General features: G+C 46.2%; 1 protein-coding gene across 1 annotated transcript; it reads left to right on the top strand.

Annotated features, from left to right (window-relative positions):
- The first annotated feature begins 921 nt into the window (after positions 1-921).
- On the top strand, positions 922-11,547 carry LOC119166885 (cholinesterase-like). Its single transcript, XM_075891427.1, has 3 exons — positions 922-2,865; positions 3,791-3,959; positions 4,775-11,547. The coding sequence occupies exons 1-2, from the start codon at positions 1,361-1,363 to the stop codon at positions 3,954-3,956; spliced, it is 1,671 nt and encodes a 556-aa protein (XP_075747542.1). The 5' UTR covers positions 922-1,360; the 3' UTR covers positions 3,957-3,959; positions 4,775-11,547.
- The last annotated feature ends 1,321 nt before the right edge of the window (positions 11,548-12,868 follow it).

Genomic DNA, 12,868 nt, shown 5'->3' with positions numbered 1-12,868 from the left:
GTACCGATGTGTCATAGTTTATGTGATAAAAAATTTTTTTATGTAGTGATATCACGGCCAGATAAAGACAACTAAGACTCCTCGCATGACCGATAAACTACAGTGTCGTAGTTGCACACCTACAAACAGCGCGCAAGTGCATGACCTGGAGCTTTTTTTGTGTTTTTTTAACAACCGAGTTTCCATAAAACGCTGCATTCACACACCATTTAATAGCCCTCATGGTTGGGAGGATGCGAAGAGCATTTACCGATGTGCTTGAAACAGAAAGCGGTACCCACTTTGAAATTATTCTGGTGAATGGAAGGTACGACGACAATAAACAGCACTCTGGAAAGTTGCACTCGACGATCTTATTGCAATGCATTAGCAGCCGAGCAAGACCAAATGCTTGCGTACGTCGTACCAGGCATAAACAGTTACACTCGCGCTGACATGACCGGACAAACGAAACTTTGAGAACGTGCATGACGTACGCGCACAGAGAAACACGACATGGCTAGCAGGCGACGCACGGAGCAATCGACACTTCACCTCTTCAGCGAGTTGCCGCCAGGTGGCGACTCTGCTCGATCTCACGGCAAACACTAATGCACAGTGTGCAAGCTCTTATTTCATCAGTAAACATCGAACTACTTCTATAACTGAATATACGAATAGCGCAACTTAAAAGTAGTTACAGTGTAACTACAGAAGCAATGAAATAGGGACAGAAAAGAGCGCTTCTACAAGCACACATTGCACTTTCCTGTTGTACCGATTCCTGCTATGGAGAGATGTCCTTTCTTTTTTTTTTTTCGTCATTCCTGAGGAGTGGTCCGTGACACCTCTCAGTGAGCACAAACTGCCTGTCCAATTTTTACGTGTTAAATAAAGGTGTGACTGGGGTGAGACAGACTGATAAATACCGAGCCGGCGACATATTGCGAGTACCCGTATATAAAGCTACAACGCCGAGGATATGTCAAAGAAACATAAAACCTGCACTGAGCTATTTAAAACTTTCGCATAAGATGCAGTGAGCTGCTGACACTGGCCGGTTGACGACGGCTTCGCACGTGTGTGTCGCATCAAACTTGGGCCTGTTTTTATAGAAACTTGTGCGACATTGACCTACACGTTTCTTGAACTTGACGGATTGTGGCATTCGCTGGCGCAACCACCGTTGCTCTTCCATAAGCGTGGATGGCGTTGTGACACAAACACTCCTTAAGATTTTAATAGGGCGACACGGACCGTTAACTTCATGGCCTTGTCGAAGCGTCCTGCCCTTCCTCATGTCAAGGATGCAGCCGAGAGGTTATATATAAAGTCGCGCGGCTGTTCGTAGATACAAGGACGATAGACACGACAGTCAACCATGCTGTCGGTGGCCTCAGCGGGGCTTTTCGCGCTGTGCGTCACCGCAGCCGGTGTCACAGCAGGTCGGCATATCACCACCGAAACGCTCAACGGACACGTGAGGGGCCTCATAGAGAACGTGGGCGGTGTGAATGTGGCGACGTACCTGGGCATACCGTACGCAGAACCGCCCGTCGGTGAGCTACGCTTCCGCAAGCCGCTTCCGGCCAAACCGTGGCATCCGACGACCTTGGACGCCCTGAACTTCGCAAGCCCTTGCGCCCAAGCCAACGGTTCGTTCCCACCGTCCCCATGGCTTGTAAAAAGGGACCAAGTTAGCGAGGACTGTCTCTACCTCAACGTCTGGAGTCCACTAGGTAGACCCAAGCCACTGGGCGTTCTTGTCTGGATACATGGAGGAGGTTATCGGACTGGAACCGCATCCCAAGTCCTCTACGATGGTAAGGCCTTGTCCGCGGTGGGCGACATCGTCGTGGTATCAATCAACTACAGGCTCGGCTCTCTGGGATTTCTCTACACCGGCCCAGGCTCGTCGAGCGGTAACTATGCCTTGTGGGACCAGCACCTCTGTCTTCTTTGGGTGCGCGACAATATCGCCCGGTTCGGGGGCGACCCTGGCCGAGTGACTGTGTACGGCGAAAGTGCGGGTTCTATCGGCATCGGCGCGCAGCTCGTCTCGCCTCGCAACGCCGGTCTGATTCATCGTGCTATAATGGCAAGCGGAAGCAACTACTGGCTGGTACCGCCGCAGAATGCGGTGGGCCACGAGTACGCAGACCACATCGCCAGACACGTGGGCTGCCTGGACGAGTCCAAACCCTCGTCGAAGACGCATCCCGAGCAGGTGGTCGAGTGCTTACGCTCGGCGCCCGTGCACAAGATCATCGACGCAGAAGACACGCAGTTTCACAAGGAGATAGTGACCTTCACGCCTTCGCACGGCGATGATTACCTTCCGCTACCGGAAGTGGACGCCATTTCCAGGGGCCTGTTCATTCCTCTCGAGAGCATCCTCGCGGGAGCAACGACGGAGGAAGGCGGCGTTTTCCTCTACTTCCGAGTGCCGTCTTTCATAAACTCCACGTCGGCGCCCAAGCTGACAAAACCAGAGGTGGTAGACCTTTTGACGAACCAATACTTTGGCTACTTGCCCGGAGAGACACGGTCGTTCTTGATTGACGAGTACATGCGCCGAGTTTCCGGCCTCTCGGACTACAGCGGGAACCTGAACGCGTTAATGGGCATTCTGGGCGACTTCCTCGCCTTCTGTCCGACTAAGTTCTACGCGGAGGCGTTCGCCAAGACGAACCGTCTTGTGTACTTTTATTTGTACGATTATCGTTACGAGCGTGGCTTCTGGCCCTCCTGGATGGGTTCCACTCACTTTGCGGACCTTCAGTTCACGTTCGGAATGCCGTTCCGATTCCCCGAGCGTTACTCGAACGCTGACCGCGAGCACAGCAAAACCTGTATGCAACTCATCGGCTCGTACGTCAACACAGGGTATGCCCAAGCTTCCTTTTATTTGTACTTTATTATTTCCTTCTTCTTTTTCTTCCCTTGATTTTCTATTGTATACAATTCAATCGAACAATATAATCACTCAATGATGAAATCCTATTCTCGATAATATTGATAAGCTTTAGTTTCATAGGCCCAAACAACTGTCCAGAACATGTAATTAGATCCTAGGTGGAATTGAAAGAACCATGAGTTATAGTCGCAAACCTGAACAACATTTTTTTTTGCGGTCTCAACAGTATTTATAATGCCAGGTGCGTTTCTCGTTTTCACTTTTGTTTCATTCGGTGTTTGCCCACAAAGCCTGTCATGCAGGAATTCTCCGCGCAAACTGCGCTCCACTTGGTTCGAGAAGGTTCACGATTATGGTAGATCGTTCTGTTAAAATTGGGCGCCAGAAGCGAACACTCGAGATTATTGCAGAACCTGCGCGACGACCAGTGATAAGGCTGGAACATTACGGGTTACCTTTTCATTGCGCAGAAGAAAACAGGTACCATAAAGATTGGTTGTCGCTCCATTTACGACACTGTCCATTCGCATCGCTATGTCTTTTTGAACCGAGGGCGTTATTGCAGAGCACGACAAAAGCTTCGTGAACCACGCACAGACATGTCATCCTGTGCTAAGAAAAATACTCTCGGCGCGTGTGCTCTGTTCCTTTCTTTCCCCACTAAACTATGGTCCCCCCCCCCCCCTACCTGCGTAAGGGAACGAATTTCGCAACGGTTTCTACTCGAATCTTCTCATGCCCATGCATTGGCTAGCAGGCTTCTCTGATGACATTCCCAGCATACCGATTGGCTAAAATTTGTCTTAAGAATGATTCTAGCGACAGACGTATTCCTGAACACGAGTCCTGGGTATTTGTCATATATACGGTTAACGCGCGGTTTCTTGTGCGCAGGAATCCGACGCTGCCTGGAAGCGGCGGGTGGCCCGCATTTACGAAAGAGCAGCCGCTGCACGTCTTCATGCGCGCCTCCAACGCGAGCATCGGCTCAGACTTCCACGGCGAAGGATGCAATACGTACCGCAAGGTCTACAATATGCTGGGTCTCCCAATGCCCTGAGAGGTGCATTTTCACCCTTTGTAACGCGCATGTGTTGCTGTGGCAACGGCTTATAATAATAATAATAATAATAATAATAATAATAATAATAATAATAATAATAATAATAATAATAATAATAATAATAATAATAATAATAATAATAATAATAATAATAATAATAATAATAATAATAATAATAATAATAATAATAATAATAATAATAAAATCGAGCGTCTTGAGTTTCCTTGGTGGGGATCACCAATGAATTAGTAACAATTACCGACGAGATGTATTCCCATTGGAGCTTTAACTAAAGTGACGCTAAATGTATAAAGTCCTTCCTCTGAATGTTTGGAAGTTAAATGCTATAGATTCGCTATTTTGTTTGTACCCGTGGCTTTGCTGTCTCACGAAGGTGCTATTTTCTCGCTACATGCCCCAGACTTTTTTGCGTATACCTCTTTGTATTCCAGCTTATTACTGCTACAAACTACGTACGTCATAGCCGACGCACGTTTCGGCAACCAGCACTCCATTGTTCTTTGCAAGTATACGTGTCTTTGTGAGGTGCTGAATTGTTGACTGCTGTTGTTGTGCCAATGGCCACTTTATCGTACGAAAACCGTTTTTTTTTTAATTTCCATTTAACAGCTTCACTGTCAAAGGGCGGCGATTAGCTAGAGCAACAACTGATATAGGTCGAGTCTGGTGACGAAAGTGCATGTACACGTGCGTCTATAGATCGTCGATCGTATAATAGCATTTTTACATCGGGAGGTGCACAGTTTAGCCGAAAGTGGTTCTCCAAACCACACATTGTGTGTTTTCTGTTTCAGATGACGGTGAGAAGGGACGGGCAAGACGAGCCGCGCCACAGTCATAGAAGCATAAGGTTCCGTGCACGCATGCGCAAAAGGCCAGACGAAGCTGCAGCCCGCCATGTCCACACAAAGACAAGCGCGTATATTCATTTTTGTCTCCTATCTCTCAAAGCAAAGACTATGCCCGTCCAGCATTCTTTCTTAAACAGTTGTCTCACAGATGCGTTTAGAAAGTGTGGATTTGTTAAAAACTACGAGATCGCCCAAGCTCACGCACTGTTGACTTATCTCATTCTAAAGTGTTGGCACTGTTACTAGCTATAACTATTCTCATGCACAATCGGTAGTGAAAGATGTACAACAAACTGTATAAGTTTTTACAGCAGAACTGTTATGATCGGAAATTGCCGTGCGAAATAGATAGGAAATCATCATTATGAGCCGGCACGCGCCCTCTTGGACCTCTTCTTCTCTCTCTGCTCCCTCGTCTGCTTTGCCCCCAGAACACGAGCGCCGACTTTGTCCGGCGTGAGATGCAATAACTCTGGTGGGTGTGAGAACGAGTACAGAGAGAAGAAACGAAGGAGAGAAAGATATAGATATAAAGAAAGAGACAAATTATTGATGAAAGTTCCCTGGCGAGGCGAGATTTGAAGCAGGTCACCCCCATGATCCGAAGGCGAGTGCCTCAACCTCTCGGCTATCCGGGCACGCTATAAGAGCACAGCGTGAGCATTGTATAGTACAGTGTGGCAAAGAAGACACGTATTGAACAAATGGCGAATAGGAGGGAAAAGAGGAGGACAGAACTGGCACATAGAGATAAAGAGAGATAGAAAGAAAAATAAAGGAACAACGAAACAGAAAAAAACGCAAGTGAATTAAGGAACACATAGAGACAGACAGCAAGAATGAAAGGCTTATAAAGAAAAAACAGAGAGAAATAAAGAAAGAACAGACAGAAAAATTGAAAAAAGACAACAATAAATAGAAAGAAAGAGATAAAAATAGACAGACACAAAAAAAAAAGATTTAAAAAAAGTTACAGTATATCCACGGAGTAAATGATGATGAGTAAAGCGAGGCTTCTGAGGGTTTTATCGGTAAACTGTGAAAGAAAGAAAGAAAGAAAGAAAGAAAGAAAGAAAGAAAGAAAGAAAGAAAGAAAGAAAGAAATAGAAGAGGAATCACCACAGGATTGCGTCGCGCTGTAGAATACGGATGCTGTAACTAGCGACCGCTCGCGCATATATGTGCTAACTGTAGCATATGCACACGTGGTAATACCTACTTCCAGGGAGCAGCAGTCCGTAGTCCAGGGCCTAGCCGGAATAGGGGGCGGCGGCCCACGAGCGAGCGCAGCGAAAGGTCGCTGTGAGTGAGCGTTTGTTTTCTTTCCCTCTTTTTCTTTCCTCCCAGAGGAGAGGAGGAGGGTAGGGAGGAGAGCGCTCATGTATAGTAATGAGAACGTGAATAAACATTGCCACACGCACGCGCGAGCCGGACGAAAATCCGTTCCGCGCGCTTGCGCCTCTGGAAGCTGCAGCGTTCTGAAAAACAGCTGCGCAACGCGTGACCGTATAGTAAGTAGTATACGCGAGAGCCGAGCGTGGTGCGCCCGAGTTTTCCAAGGGAGCGGCGAAAGTGAAGTGCGCGCTGGGAAGAGGAAGGCTCCGTACGGCATCAGCCCGTTGTCCGAAGCGTCTATTACGAGCTCGGTGTATATGCGTATACGTACACACTTAGAATTGCGAGCTACGCTGGGGCTAACATTTATCAAAGAAGATCGTCTGGGCATATGTCGTCGAAACTTGCGGAGCTCGCTCAGACTCACTGATGAAGTATATTTTGCGTTCAGGGCTCACTCGGACTCACCAAATTTTTCCTTAGCCGGACTCACTCGGACTCATAATCACGGAAATTTTTCTTCAACTGTACTCACCAAAACATTACTCTCCCGGACTTACTCAAACTGAGACTCACGGCTCGATCCGAGTGTTAGCGAATTTGAGTGAGTCGACTCATGAGTTTGTTAGTCTAGAATATGCTTTTCCGACCATGGTGTCAAATCTCCTTAACACCAATATCTCACATAGTCGTGCTCTTCCAGGCTCCTTTTGATAAAGTACATGCGGACACTGGTTATGGGTGCTTGCAAACCAGTGAGGTCATCTTTCTTGACAGAGATGACAACGTAAGATGTATTTACCAGGAACTTCCTCGTAAGCGATCGCAGGGTGAAGGTCAAGGCACGCCCCCCTGTGGTAATTCGCGCCTGTTATCAATAAATATTGAAAGGTGAAGGAACGACACTGCTTTAGAATGCGTACCGAGAGTAGACGTGGGTATAAACGTGAATCCAGCCAAAGCTCATAGTATTGCTGAAGATAAGTGGGTAGGACGTGGGTCGTGCTTATGGAGAAACTTAGATTATCTAAATCATTATTGTATATCTCATATACACTTTTTATGGAGATTTGAAGGCATGGGAAGGCAGGCTTAATTTACAGTCGGCTGTGACAAAATCATGAAATCAGTATTCAGCCAATGATTACAAAGAAAAGGAAACAAAATCAATAACTAAAAGCATCGTATGCACGCTTGTAATCGCAAGACAAGGTGATTTTGAGATTGGTTCATCAACAAATAAACGTAATTTTATGGAGAAAAACAGTAATATCAGTAATAAACAGTTAATTAGGGCTGTGTTCACCAAAATATATTGCAAAGTACTTGCAACACATCGACTTTACTATCCAGGACATCCAATCATGATCCAAGCAATAATTTATTTTCTCTTTGTACCACCAGTCTATATCCTTTCTTTTTTGTTTTGATGATTGCTTTGTTGCCCCGATAAAGGCTCAATACATGTCATGGTACTCTGCGGGAGGGTCGCTGTCGAGACAGGAGAAGCAATAGGATACTAACGTTGTGATGGTTGAAGCAATAAAGCGCAGACATTACCCAAAAGTGCAACGTTATCATCAAGTTGCGAAGGCAAAAAAACAAACAAAAGAAAACACCTGTGCTCGTCGTTTCTTTGCATGTATATACGCTTGTGTGGAGCCCAATTTACAACTAAGAGAAAAAGATTTTGGTCTCGCCTAAAGGATGACCTACGCTCATTTCCACGTGCTCCTCGGTGGAACAGTGGCTAATGTGCTCGGCTGCTGACTCAAAGGTCGCGGGTTCGATGCCGCGGCCGCGGTGGTCGCATTTCAACGGAGGCGAAATCGTGGAGGGCCGTGTATACTGTGCGATTTCCGTGCACGGTAAAGAACAACAGACAGTCGAAATTTTCGGAGCCCTCCGCTACGGCGTTTCTCACAATCACGTCTTCGTTTTGGGGCGCAAAACCCTTGATATTATTATATTAAGCTCATTTCCGTGGCGTATGAATAAAAAACGCAGTACCGAAGAACACAGACAAAATAAGTTTGGACCGACAGATATGAATGCTTGTGGAATGATTTAATGCAAAAGAGGAGAAAGTCAACGCTACAGGATAAAAGAAAGAAGGAAATTGTGTGTAATCGCATATTGAACATGACTGTCAAAGCCCACAATTTTAGAAACCCAAGTAAATTAAGCCTGGATTATCTGAAAACTGGATCCATTGTCCCGCAAAGGGCCCAATAAACGTCAGATACTCTGAGAGGCAGTGGCTGTATAGAGACGGACAGTATCTTCCACGTATATTTACGCCAGTCACACGTAGTATATGCAGATACAAGATAAAAGTTCAGATGAGGAGATAATCGTACAGACGGTAGCACCACAGCATGTGCGCATGCTTTTGCTTCTCCCGTGAACCGCGAAGTCCGAACGGCTTTCATCTAACGGCTGTTACTGTTTCTATTATTAGTGAAATTTTTATTTGCTCACGAAGCAAACAAAGGATGACGTTTACCACCGGCTATTGCAATGCCATTAACGAACGGAAATAAAACGACGTCACAAAATTGTATAAAATCTCCCGCAGACAAATAAGGCATGTACACTCAGTATAAAAATCACAAACACTCACAGCTGCACCCATGCAGGCAAGTAGTTGGAAATTTTCGTTAAGATACTTGATTGATTCGTGGGGTTTAACGTCCCAAAACCACTATATGATTATGAGAGACGCCGTAGTGGAGGGCTCCGGAAATTTAGACCACCTGGGGTTCTTTAACGTGCACCCAAATCAGAGCACACGGGCCTACAACATTTCCGCCTCCATCGGAAATGCAGCCGCCGCAGCCGGGATTCGAACCCGCGCCCTGCGGGTCAGCAGCCGAGTACCTTAGCCACTAGACCACCGCGGCGGGGCTCGTTACGATACTTACATAAGCACAGTTGTGTAGGCAAATACACCGAATTATTATAAGGTCATAACGCAGTGCGTAACTTTTTCACAACATAACTAGCTTCGACTCGTGAACCAACTCATTCATACTCTCTGTGCTAAAGGTGACAAACACTTTTATCTTAAGACACGTTGTAGGCTGAATAGATCTAGTCGATTTCTTCTTCTCTCTGGCTATTTAATTTTATAACACGGCAATAAACATTACGTGGTGTCGTGGTACACCATAAGCAGAACAAAGAGATGTTTAGCCATATAGAGCAAACGGCCTGTTTTCATGCAGCAGCAAAAGCAAAAACATCAACGCAAACACAACTTTTTCTTCGGTCGATGTCTCGTTGCTGAAGACTCGGAGCGCGCATCGTCTTCATAGTCTGCATACTTTGGGCGCGGCATTTGCCTCCTCCTAAACGAGCATCGACCCGATGCTATATAGGCGAGTCTGCCATTCGTGCATAACATCGCTTTGTATAGAAACGACAGTGCCTCTGACAGTTGGGTGAATCGGTGTGGGTGCCGCGACACGTACCGCCTGGAAGAGTCACTCGCTTTTACGGTTTGCGTACTACGTGGACAGGTGCGGGTCGGTGCTGGCGACGCTTTGTACAGTGGGGCCTGAGACGACTTTATAGGTGACGTCCCTTAATCTTCGCAGTACACGGTAAGATCTGACGTATCTTCTGAGCAGCTGTCTCACGGAACGAGACAATATTTACTCTTATCTTACAGTCGTCACACCGGGTTAACGTCAATACTGCTCGAAGTGTTGACTCTGCTTTCATGGAAGTTCAATAAACATTACATGAGTGTTCCTATAGTTCAGCTAGCTGTATTCAGCGTTGATAGACCCCGGTGGAATACGCTAACGAATGTTACGAAATTTCTCACGAATGAAATTCACAAAAACACAGCATGAAATAGACTTTCTTTCGATAATATATAGACATCCATAGCCTTACGCAAGTGTTGATGTTACGTCAAACCACAAGTTTCCCTTTAAATGCCATGGAGAGTAATCAACGTTCCTAATAAGCCAATGATGTACGCCCAATCACTCAACTTACGAAGACACGTCGATCCACCTCCAAACGGCTGGCTCAAAGCAGAAAAAAAAATGCCGCCTAGACAATCACTGGCCGGCTGCTTCGCATAAAACCAATTACCACAGATCGTGGGATTTGCCTAATTTTTCACACTTGTTTCGTCAAACTCATTCATTCATTCATTCATTCAAATGGTCTCACAGGCGCCGACGTTGAAGTATTGTGTGAGGGGGATTACATAAAGTATTGGTGATATTTACAGGAGCATAAGAGCTTAATTATAGAATGCTTGTTGATGCCACAAACAAGCGCTCAGGAAAGCGCGCCGCCGAATTCAGGCAACGGTGATGATACCAGGTGCCAGAGAGTCACTCCGAAGCCAGCGGTAAAGAAAACAAACATCAAAGGACTCCTCGGGCACACCATCGCCCCCTCGGAGGCGCAGTTTCGCCGACCCGAACCTCCACGCATCGGCCCTGGAAAAATCTCGAAGGAGAGGGTCGTGGTGATGCAGAGTTGCGTCACGTGTCGCAGATTGTTCTCGTAAAGGCTCGCCCTTTCCCCAGCCTTGGCTGTGCAGTACACCCGCGAAACGATAAAAAACGCCTAGAGCCTAACGCGAAGGTATTTAAGCGAGCAGTGGAGAGTGGTGATCAGGAGATGAAGACAGTTTACGCCGGTGTGCGTAAGCAGGGGATGAAGGAAGTTTTGCGCAAGTGTGCGTATAGAGTCTTTCCACCGTGTCGTCGAAGGCTTTTGTCCTTAATGACAAAGCAGGAGATGAAGACAGTTTACGCCAGTGTGCGCAGACAGGAGAGGAAAGAAGTTTGCGCCAGTGTGCGTAGAGTTGTCCCTCCGCTGGGCGAAGGCTTTTGTCGTCAGTGACAAAGCCGGCGAGGAAGAGGGTTTCCACCTGAAGGGTGAAGGCTGGTGCTACAAGCAGAAGAGAGTGTGTTTACCGCCATCGAGCGAAGACGCGTTTGCAGCAGCAGCGCGTGCGAAGCCGACGTGTTACCGGCGAAGAAGTTTGGTGCTCGGAGTGCAGACATTTGAAGACGCGAGATTTTCTGGAAGAGAAACTTCAGGGGCAGCGGATCGACAACAGAGCTGGACTCTGAGTGAGTGATTCCTGGAAGAGTGTCATTCAAACTTTGTTCCAAGAACTTTGGACTGAATAAGTTTACGAATTTCTTTAGTCTCTAAGTGGCTTGGTTGTTTGATGCATGTGATTGCACTGAAGTGCGTATTGCTGTTTTTGTCCGTTCTTTTGAGTGTATCTGTACTGTGTAGCCCGTTATTTGGTGTGGTGACATATTGTATTGGACTATTGCCGAGAGTGCATATTTGTGTGTTGTTTGATTTCCGTGTTTGAGAATATATTTCTGTTTATCAACTCTCGGCTCCTGTTTGGTGTGCCAAATAGGACAACTTATAAACTGTCCGTGTTTTCGTGATGCAGTTCGGGGTGCCCTTGGAATTAGCCCGGCGATTGCCTCCCCAATGAACGGCATAAGTGACAGTTGACTATTATATAGTACCGAACACTGTAAAAAAGGATAAAGATAAGAAAAAAACGTCCTTATACAATACGTATAATAACACTTCAATTTGAAAAGATGGTTGTAACCTTGGTCCTAAAATTTGCTGCATTTTGAATGATGACGATGTGCTCTGGAAGACCATTCCAGCGAATAATGGCTTGCAGCAAAGCGAATGAATTGAATGCAACAATTCCACCTGAAATGTGTCGGAAGCTCAGTGGGTCATTCAAACGATGAGACGTGTGGAAAACTTTGGCGAGAAGTATACTATTGAGTGATTGGCACTGTGGACAATCTCATCAAACAGGCAAAGCAAAGCTATTAATCTGCGTGATTACAATGTAGGAAGAGAAAGTGATAATTTATTGGTAGTTACGCTGAAGGGACTGTTGCAATTTCTGGAAATCGAGCGTACTGCGTGATTTTGAACAACTTCAATGGAATTAATTAGGTAAGCCTGATGGGGTGACCAAGTGGGTGATGCGTACTCTAACTGCTGGCGAACAAATGTTTGATATGCGAGCTTACGGTTACTTGCAGGAGTTCCACATAGATAACGTTTCAAATCGTCTAATGTGCGTGATGTTTTAGCTGTTACTTTTTGTATATGAGATGCCCAGCAGAGATTACAAGAGAATCGAACACCGAGGTATTATACAAACAGGCATGGGACGCCATGGTATTCTTCAGTGAATGATTGAAGGAGGAGTTACTCTTTATGCGGCTGAATGTCATCAACTGACACTTGCCTGTGTTAAGTGACATTTGTTTAAATTTGCACCAAGTTGTTACTTGATCGAGATCGCCTTGAAGCGTCAGGTGATCTGCGGGTGAACGGATATTGCGTTAAATGATGCAGTCATGTTCTAGCAATCTAGTGGTTGATGTTCGACGACAGGTGATTTATGTAGATGACGAACACCAAGGGGTCCAGAAAGCTGCCTTGTGGTACGCCAGATAGTGCATCGCTAAATGGAGATGAGTGACCGTTGAAGCACAAGCAAATTTTGCCGATCCCTGAGAACTGGGATTAACGCCGGCACGTAACGATATGCTTCATACTGTGTGATTTCTTCGACACCGCAAGCAATATCTGTGATGTCGGCAAGACTTCCGGAATAGTCGGCCATTTTGTTAGGCGAGAAAACAGCGAAAGAAGGCCTTAAAGCAGCCA

Source organism: Rhipicephalus microplus, chromosome 1, assembly GCF_043290135.1.
Source record: "Rhipicephalus microplus isolate Deutch F79 chromosome 1, USDA_Rmic, whole genome shotgun sequence".
Classification (NCBI taxonomy): Eukaryota; Metazoa; Arthropoda; class Arachnida; order Ixodida; family Ixodidae; genus Rhipicephalus; species Rhipicephalus microplus.
The sequence above is the reverse complement of the archived record's forward strand: the minus strand, read 5'-3'. Positions and strand labels throughout refer to the sequence as shown.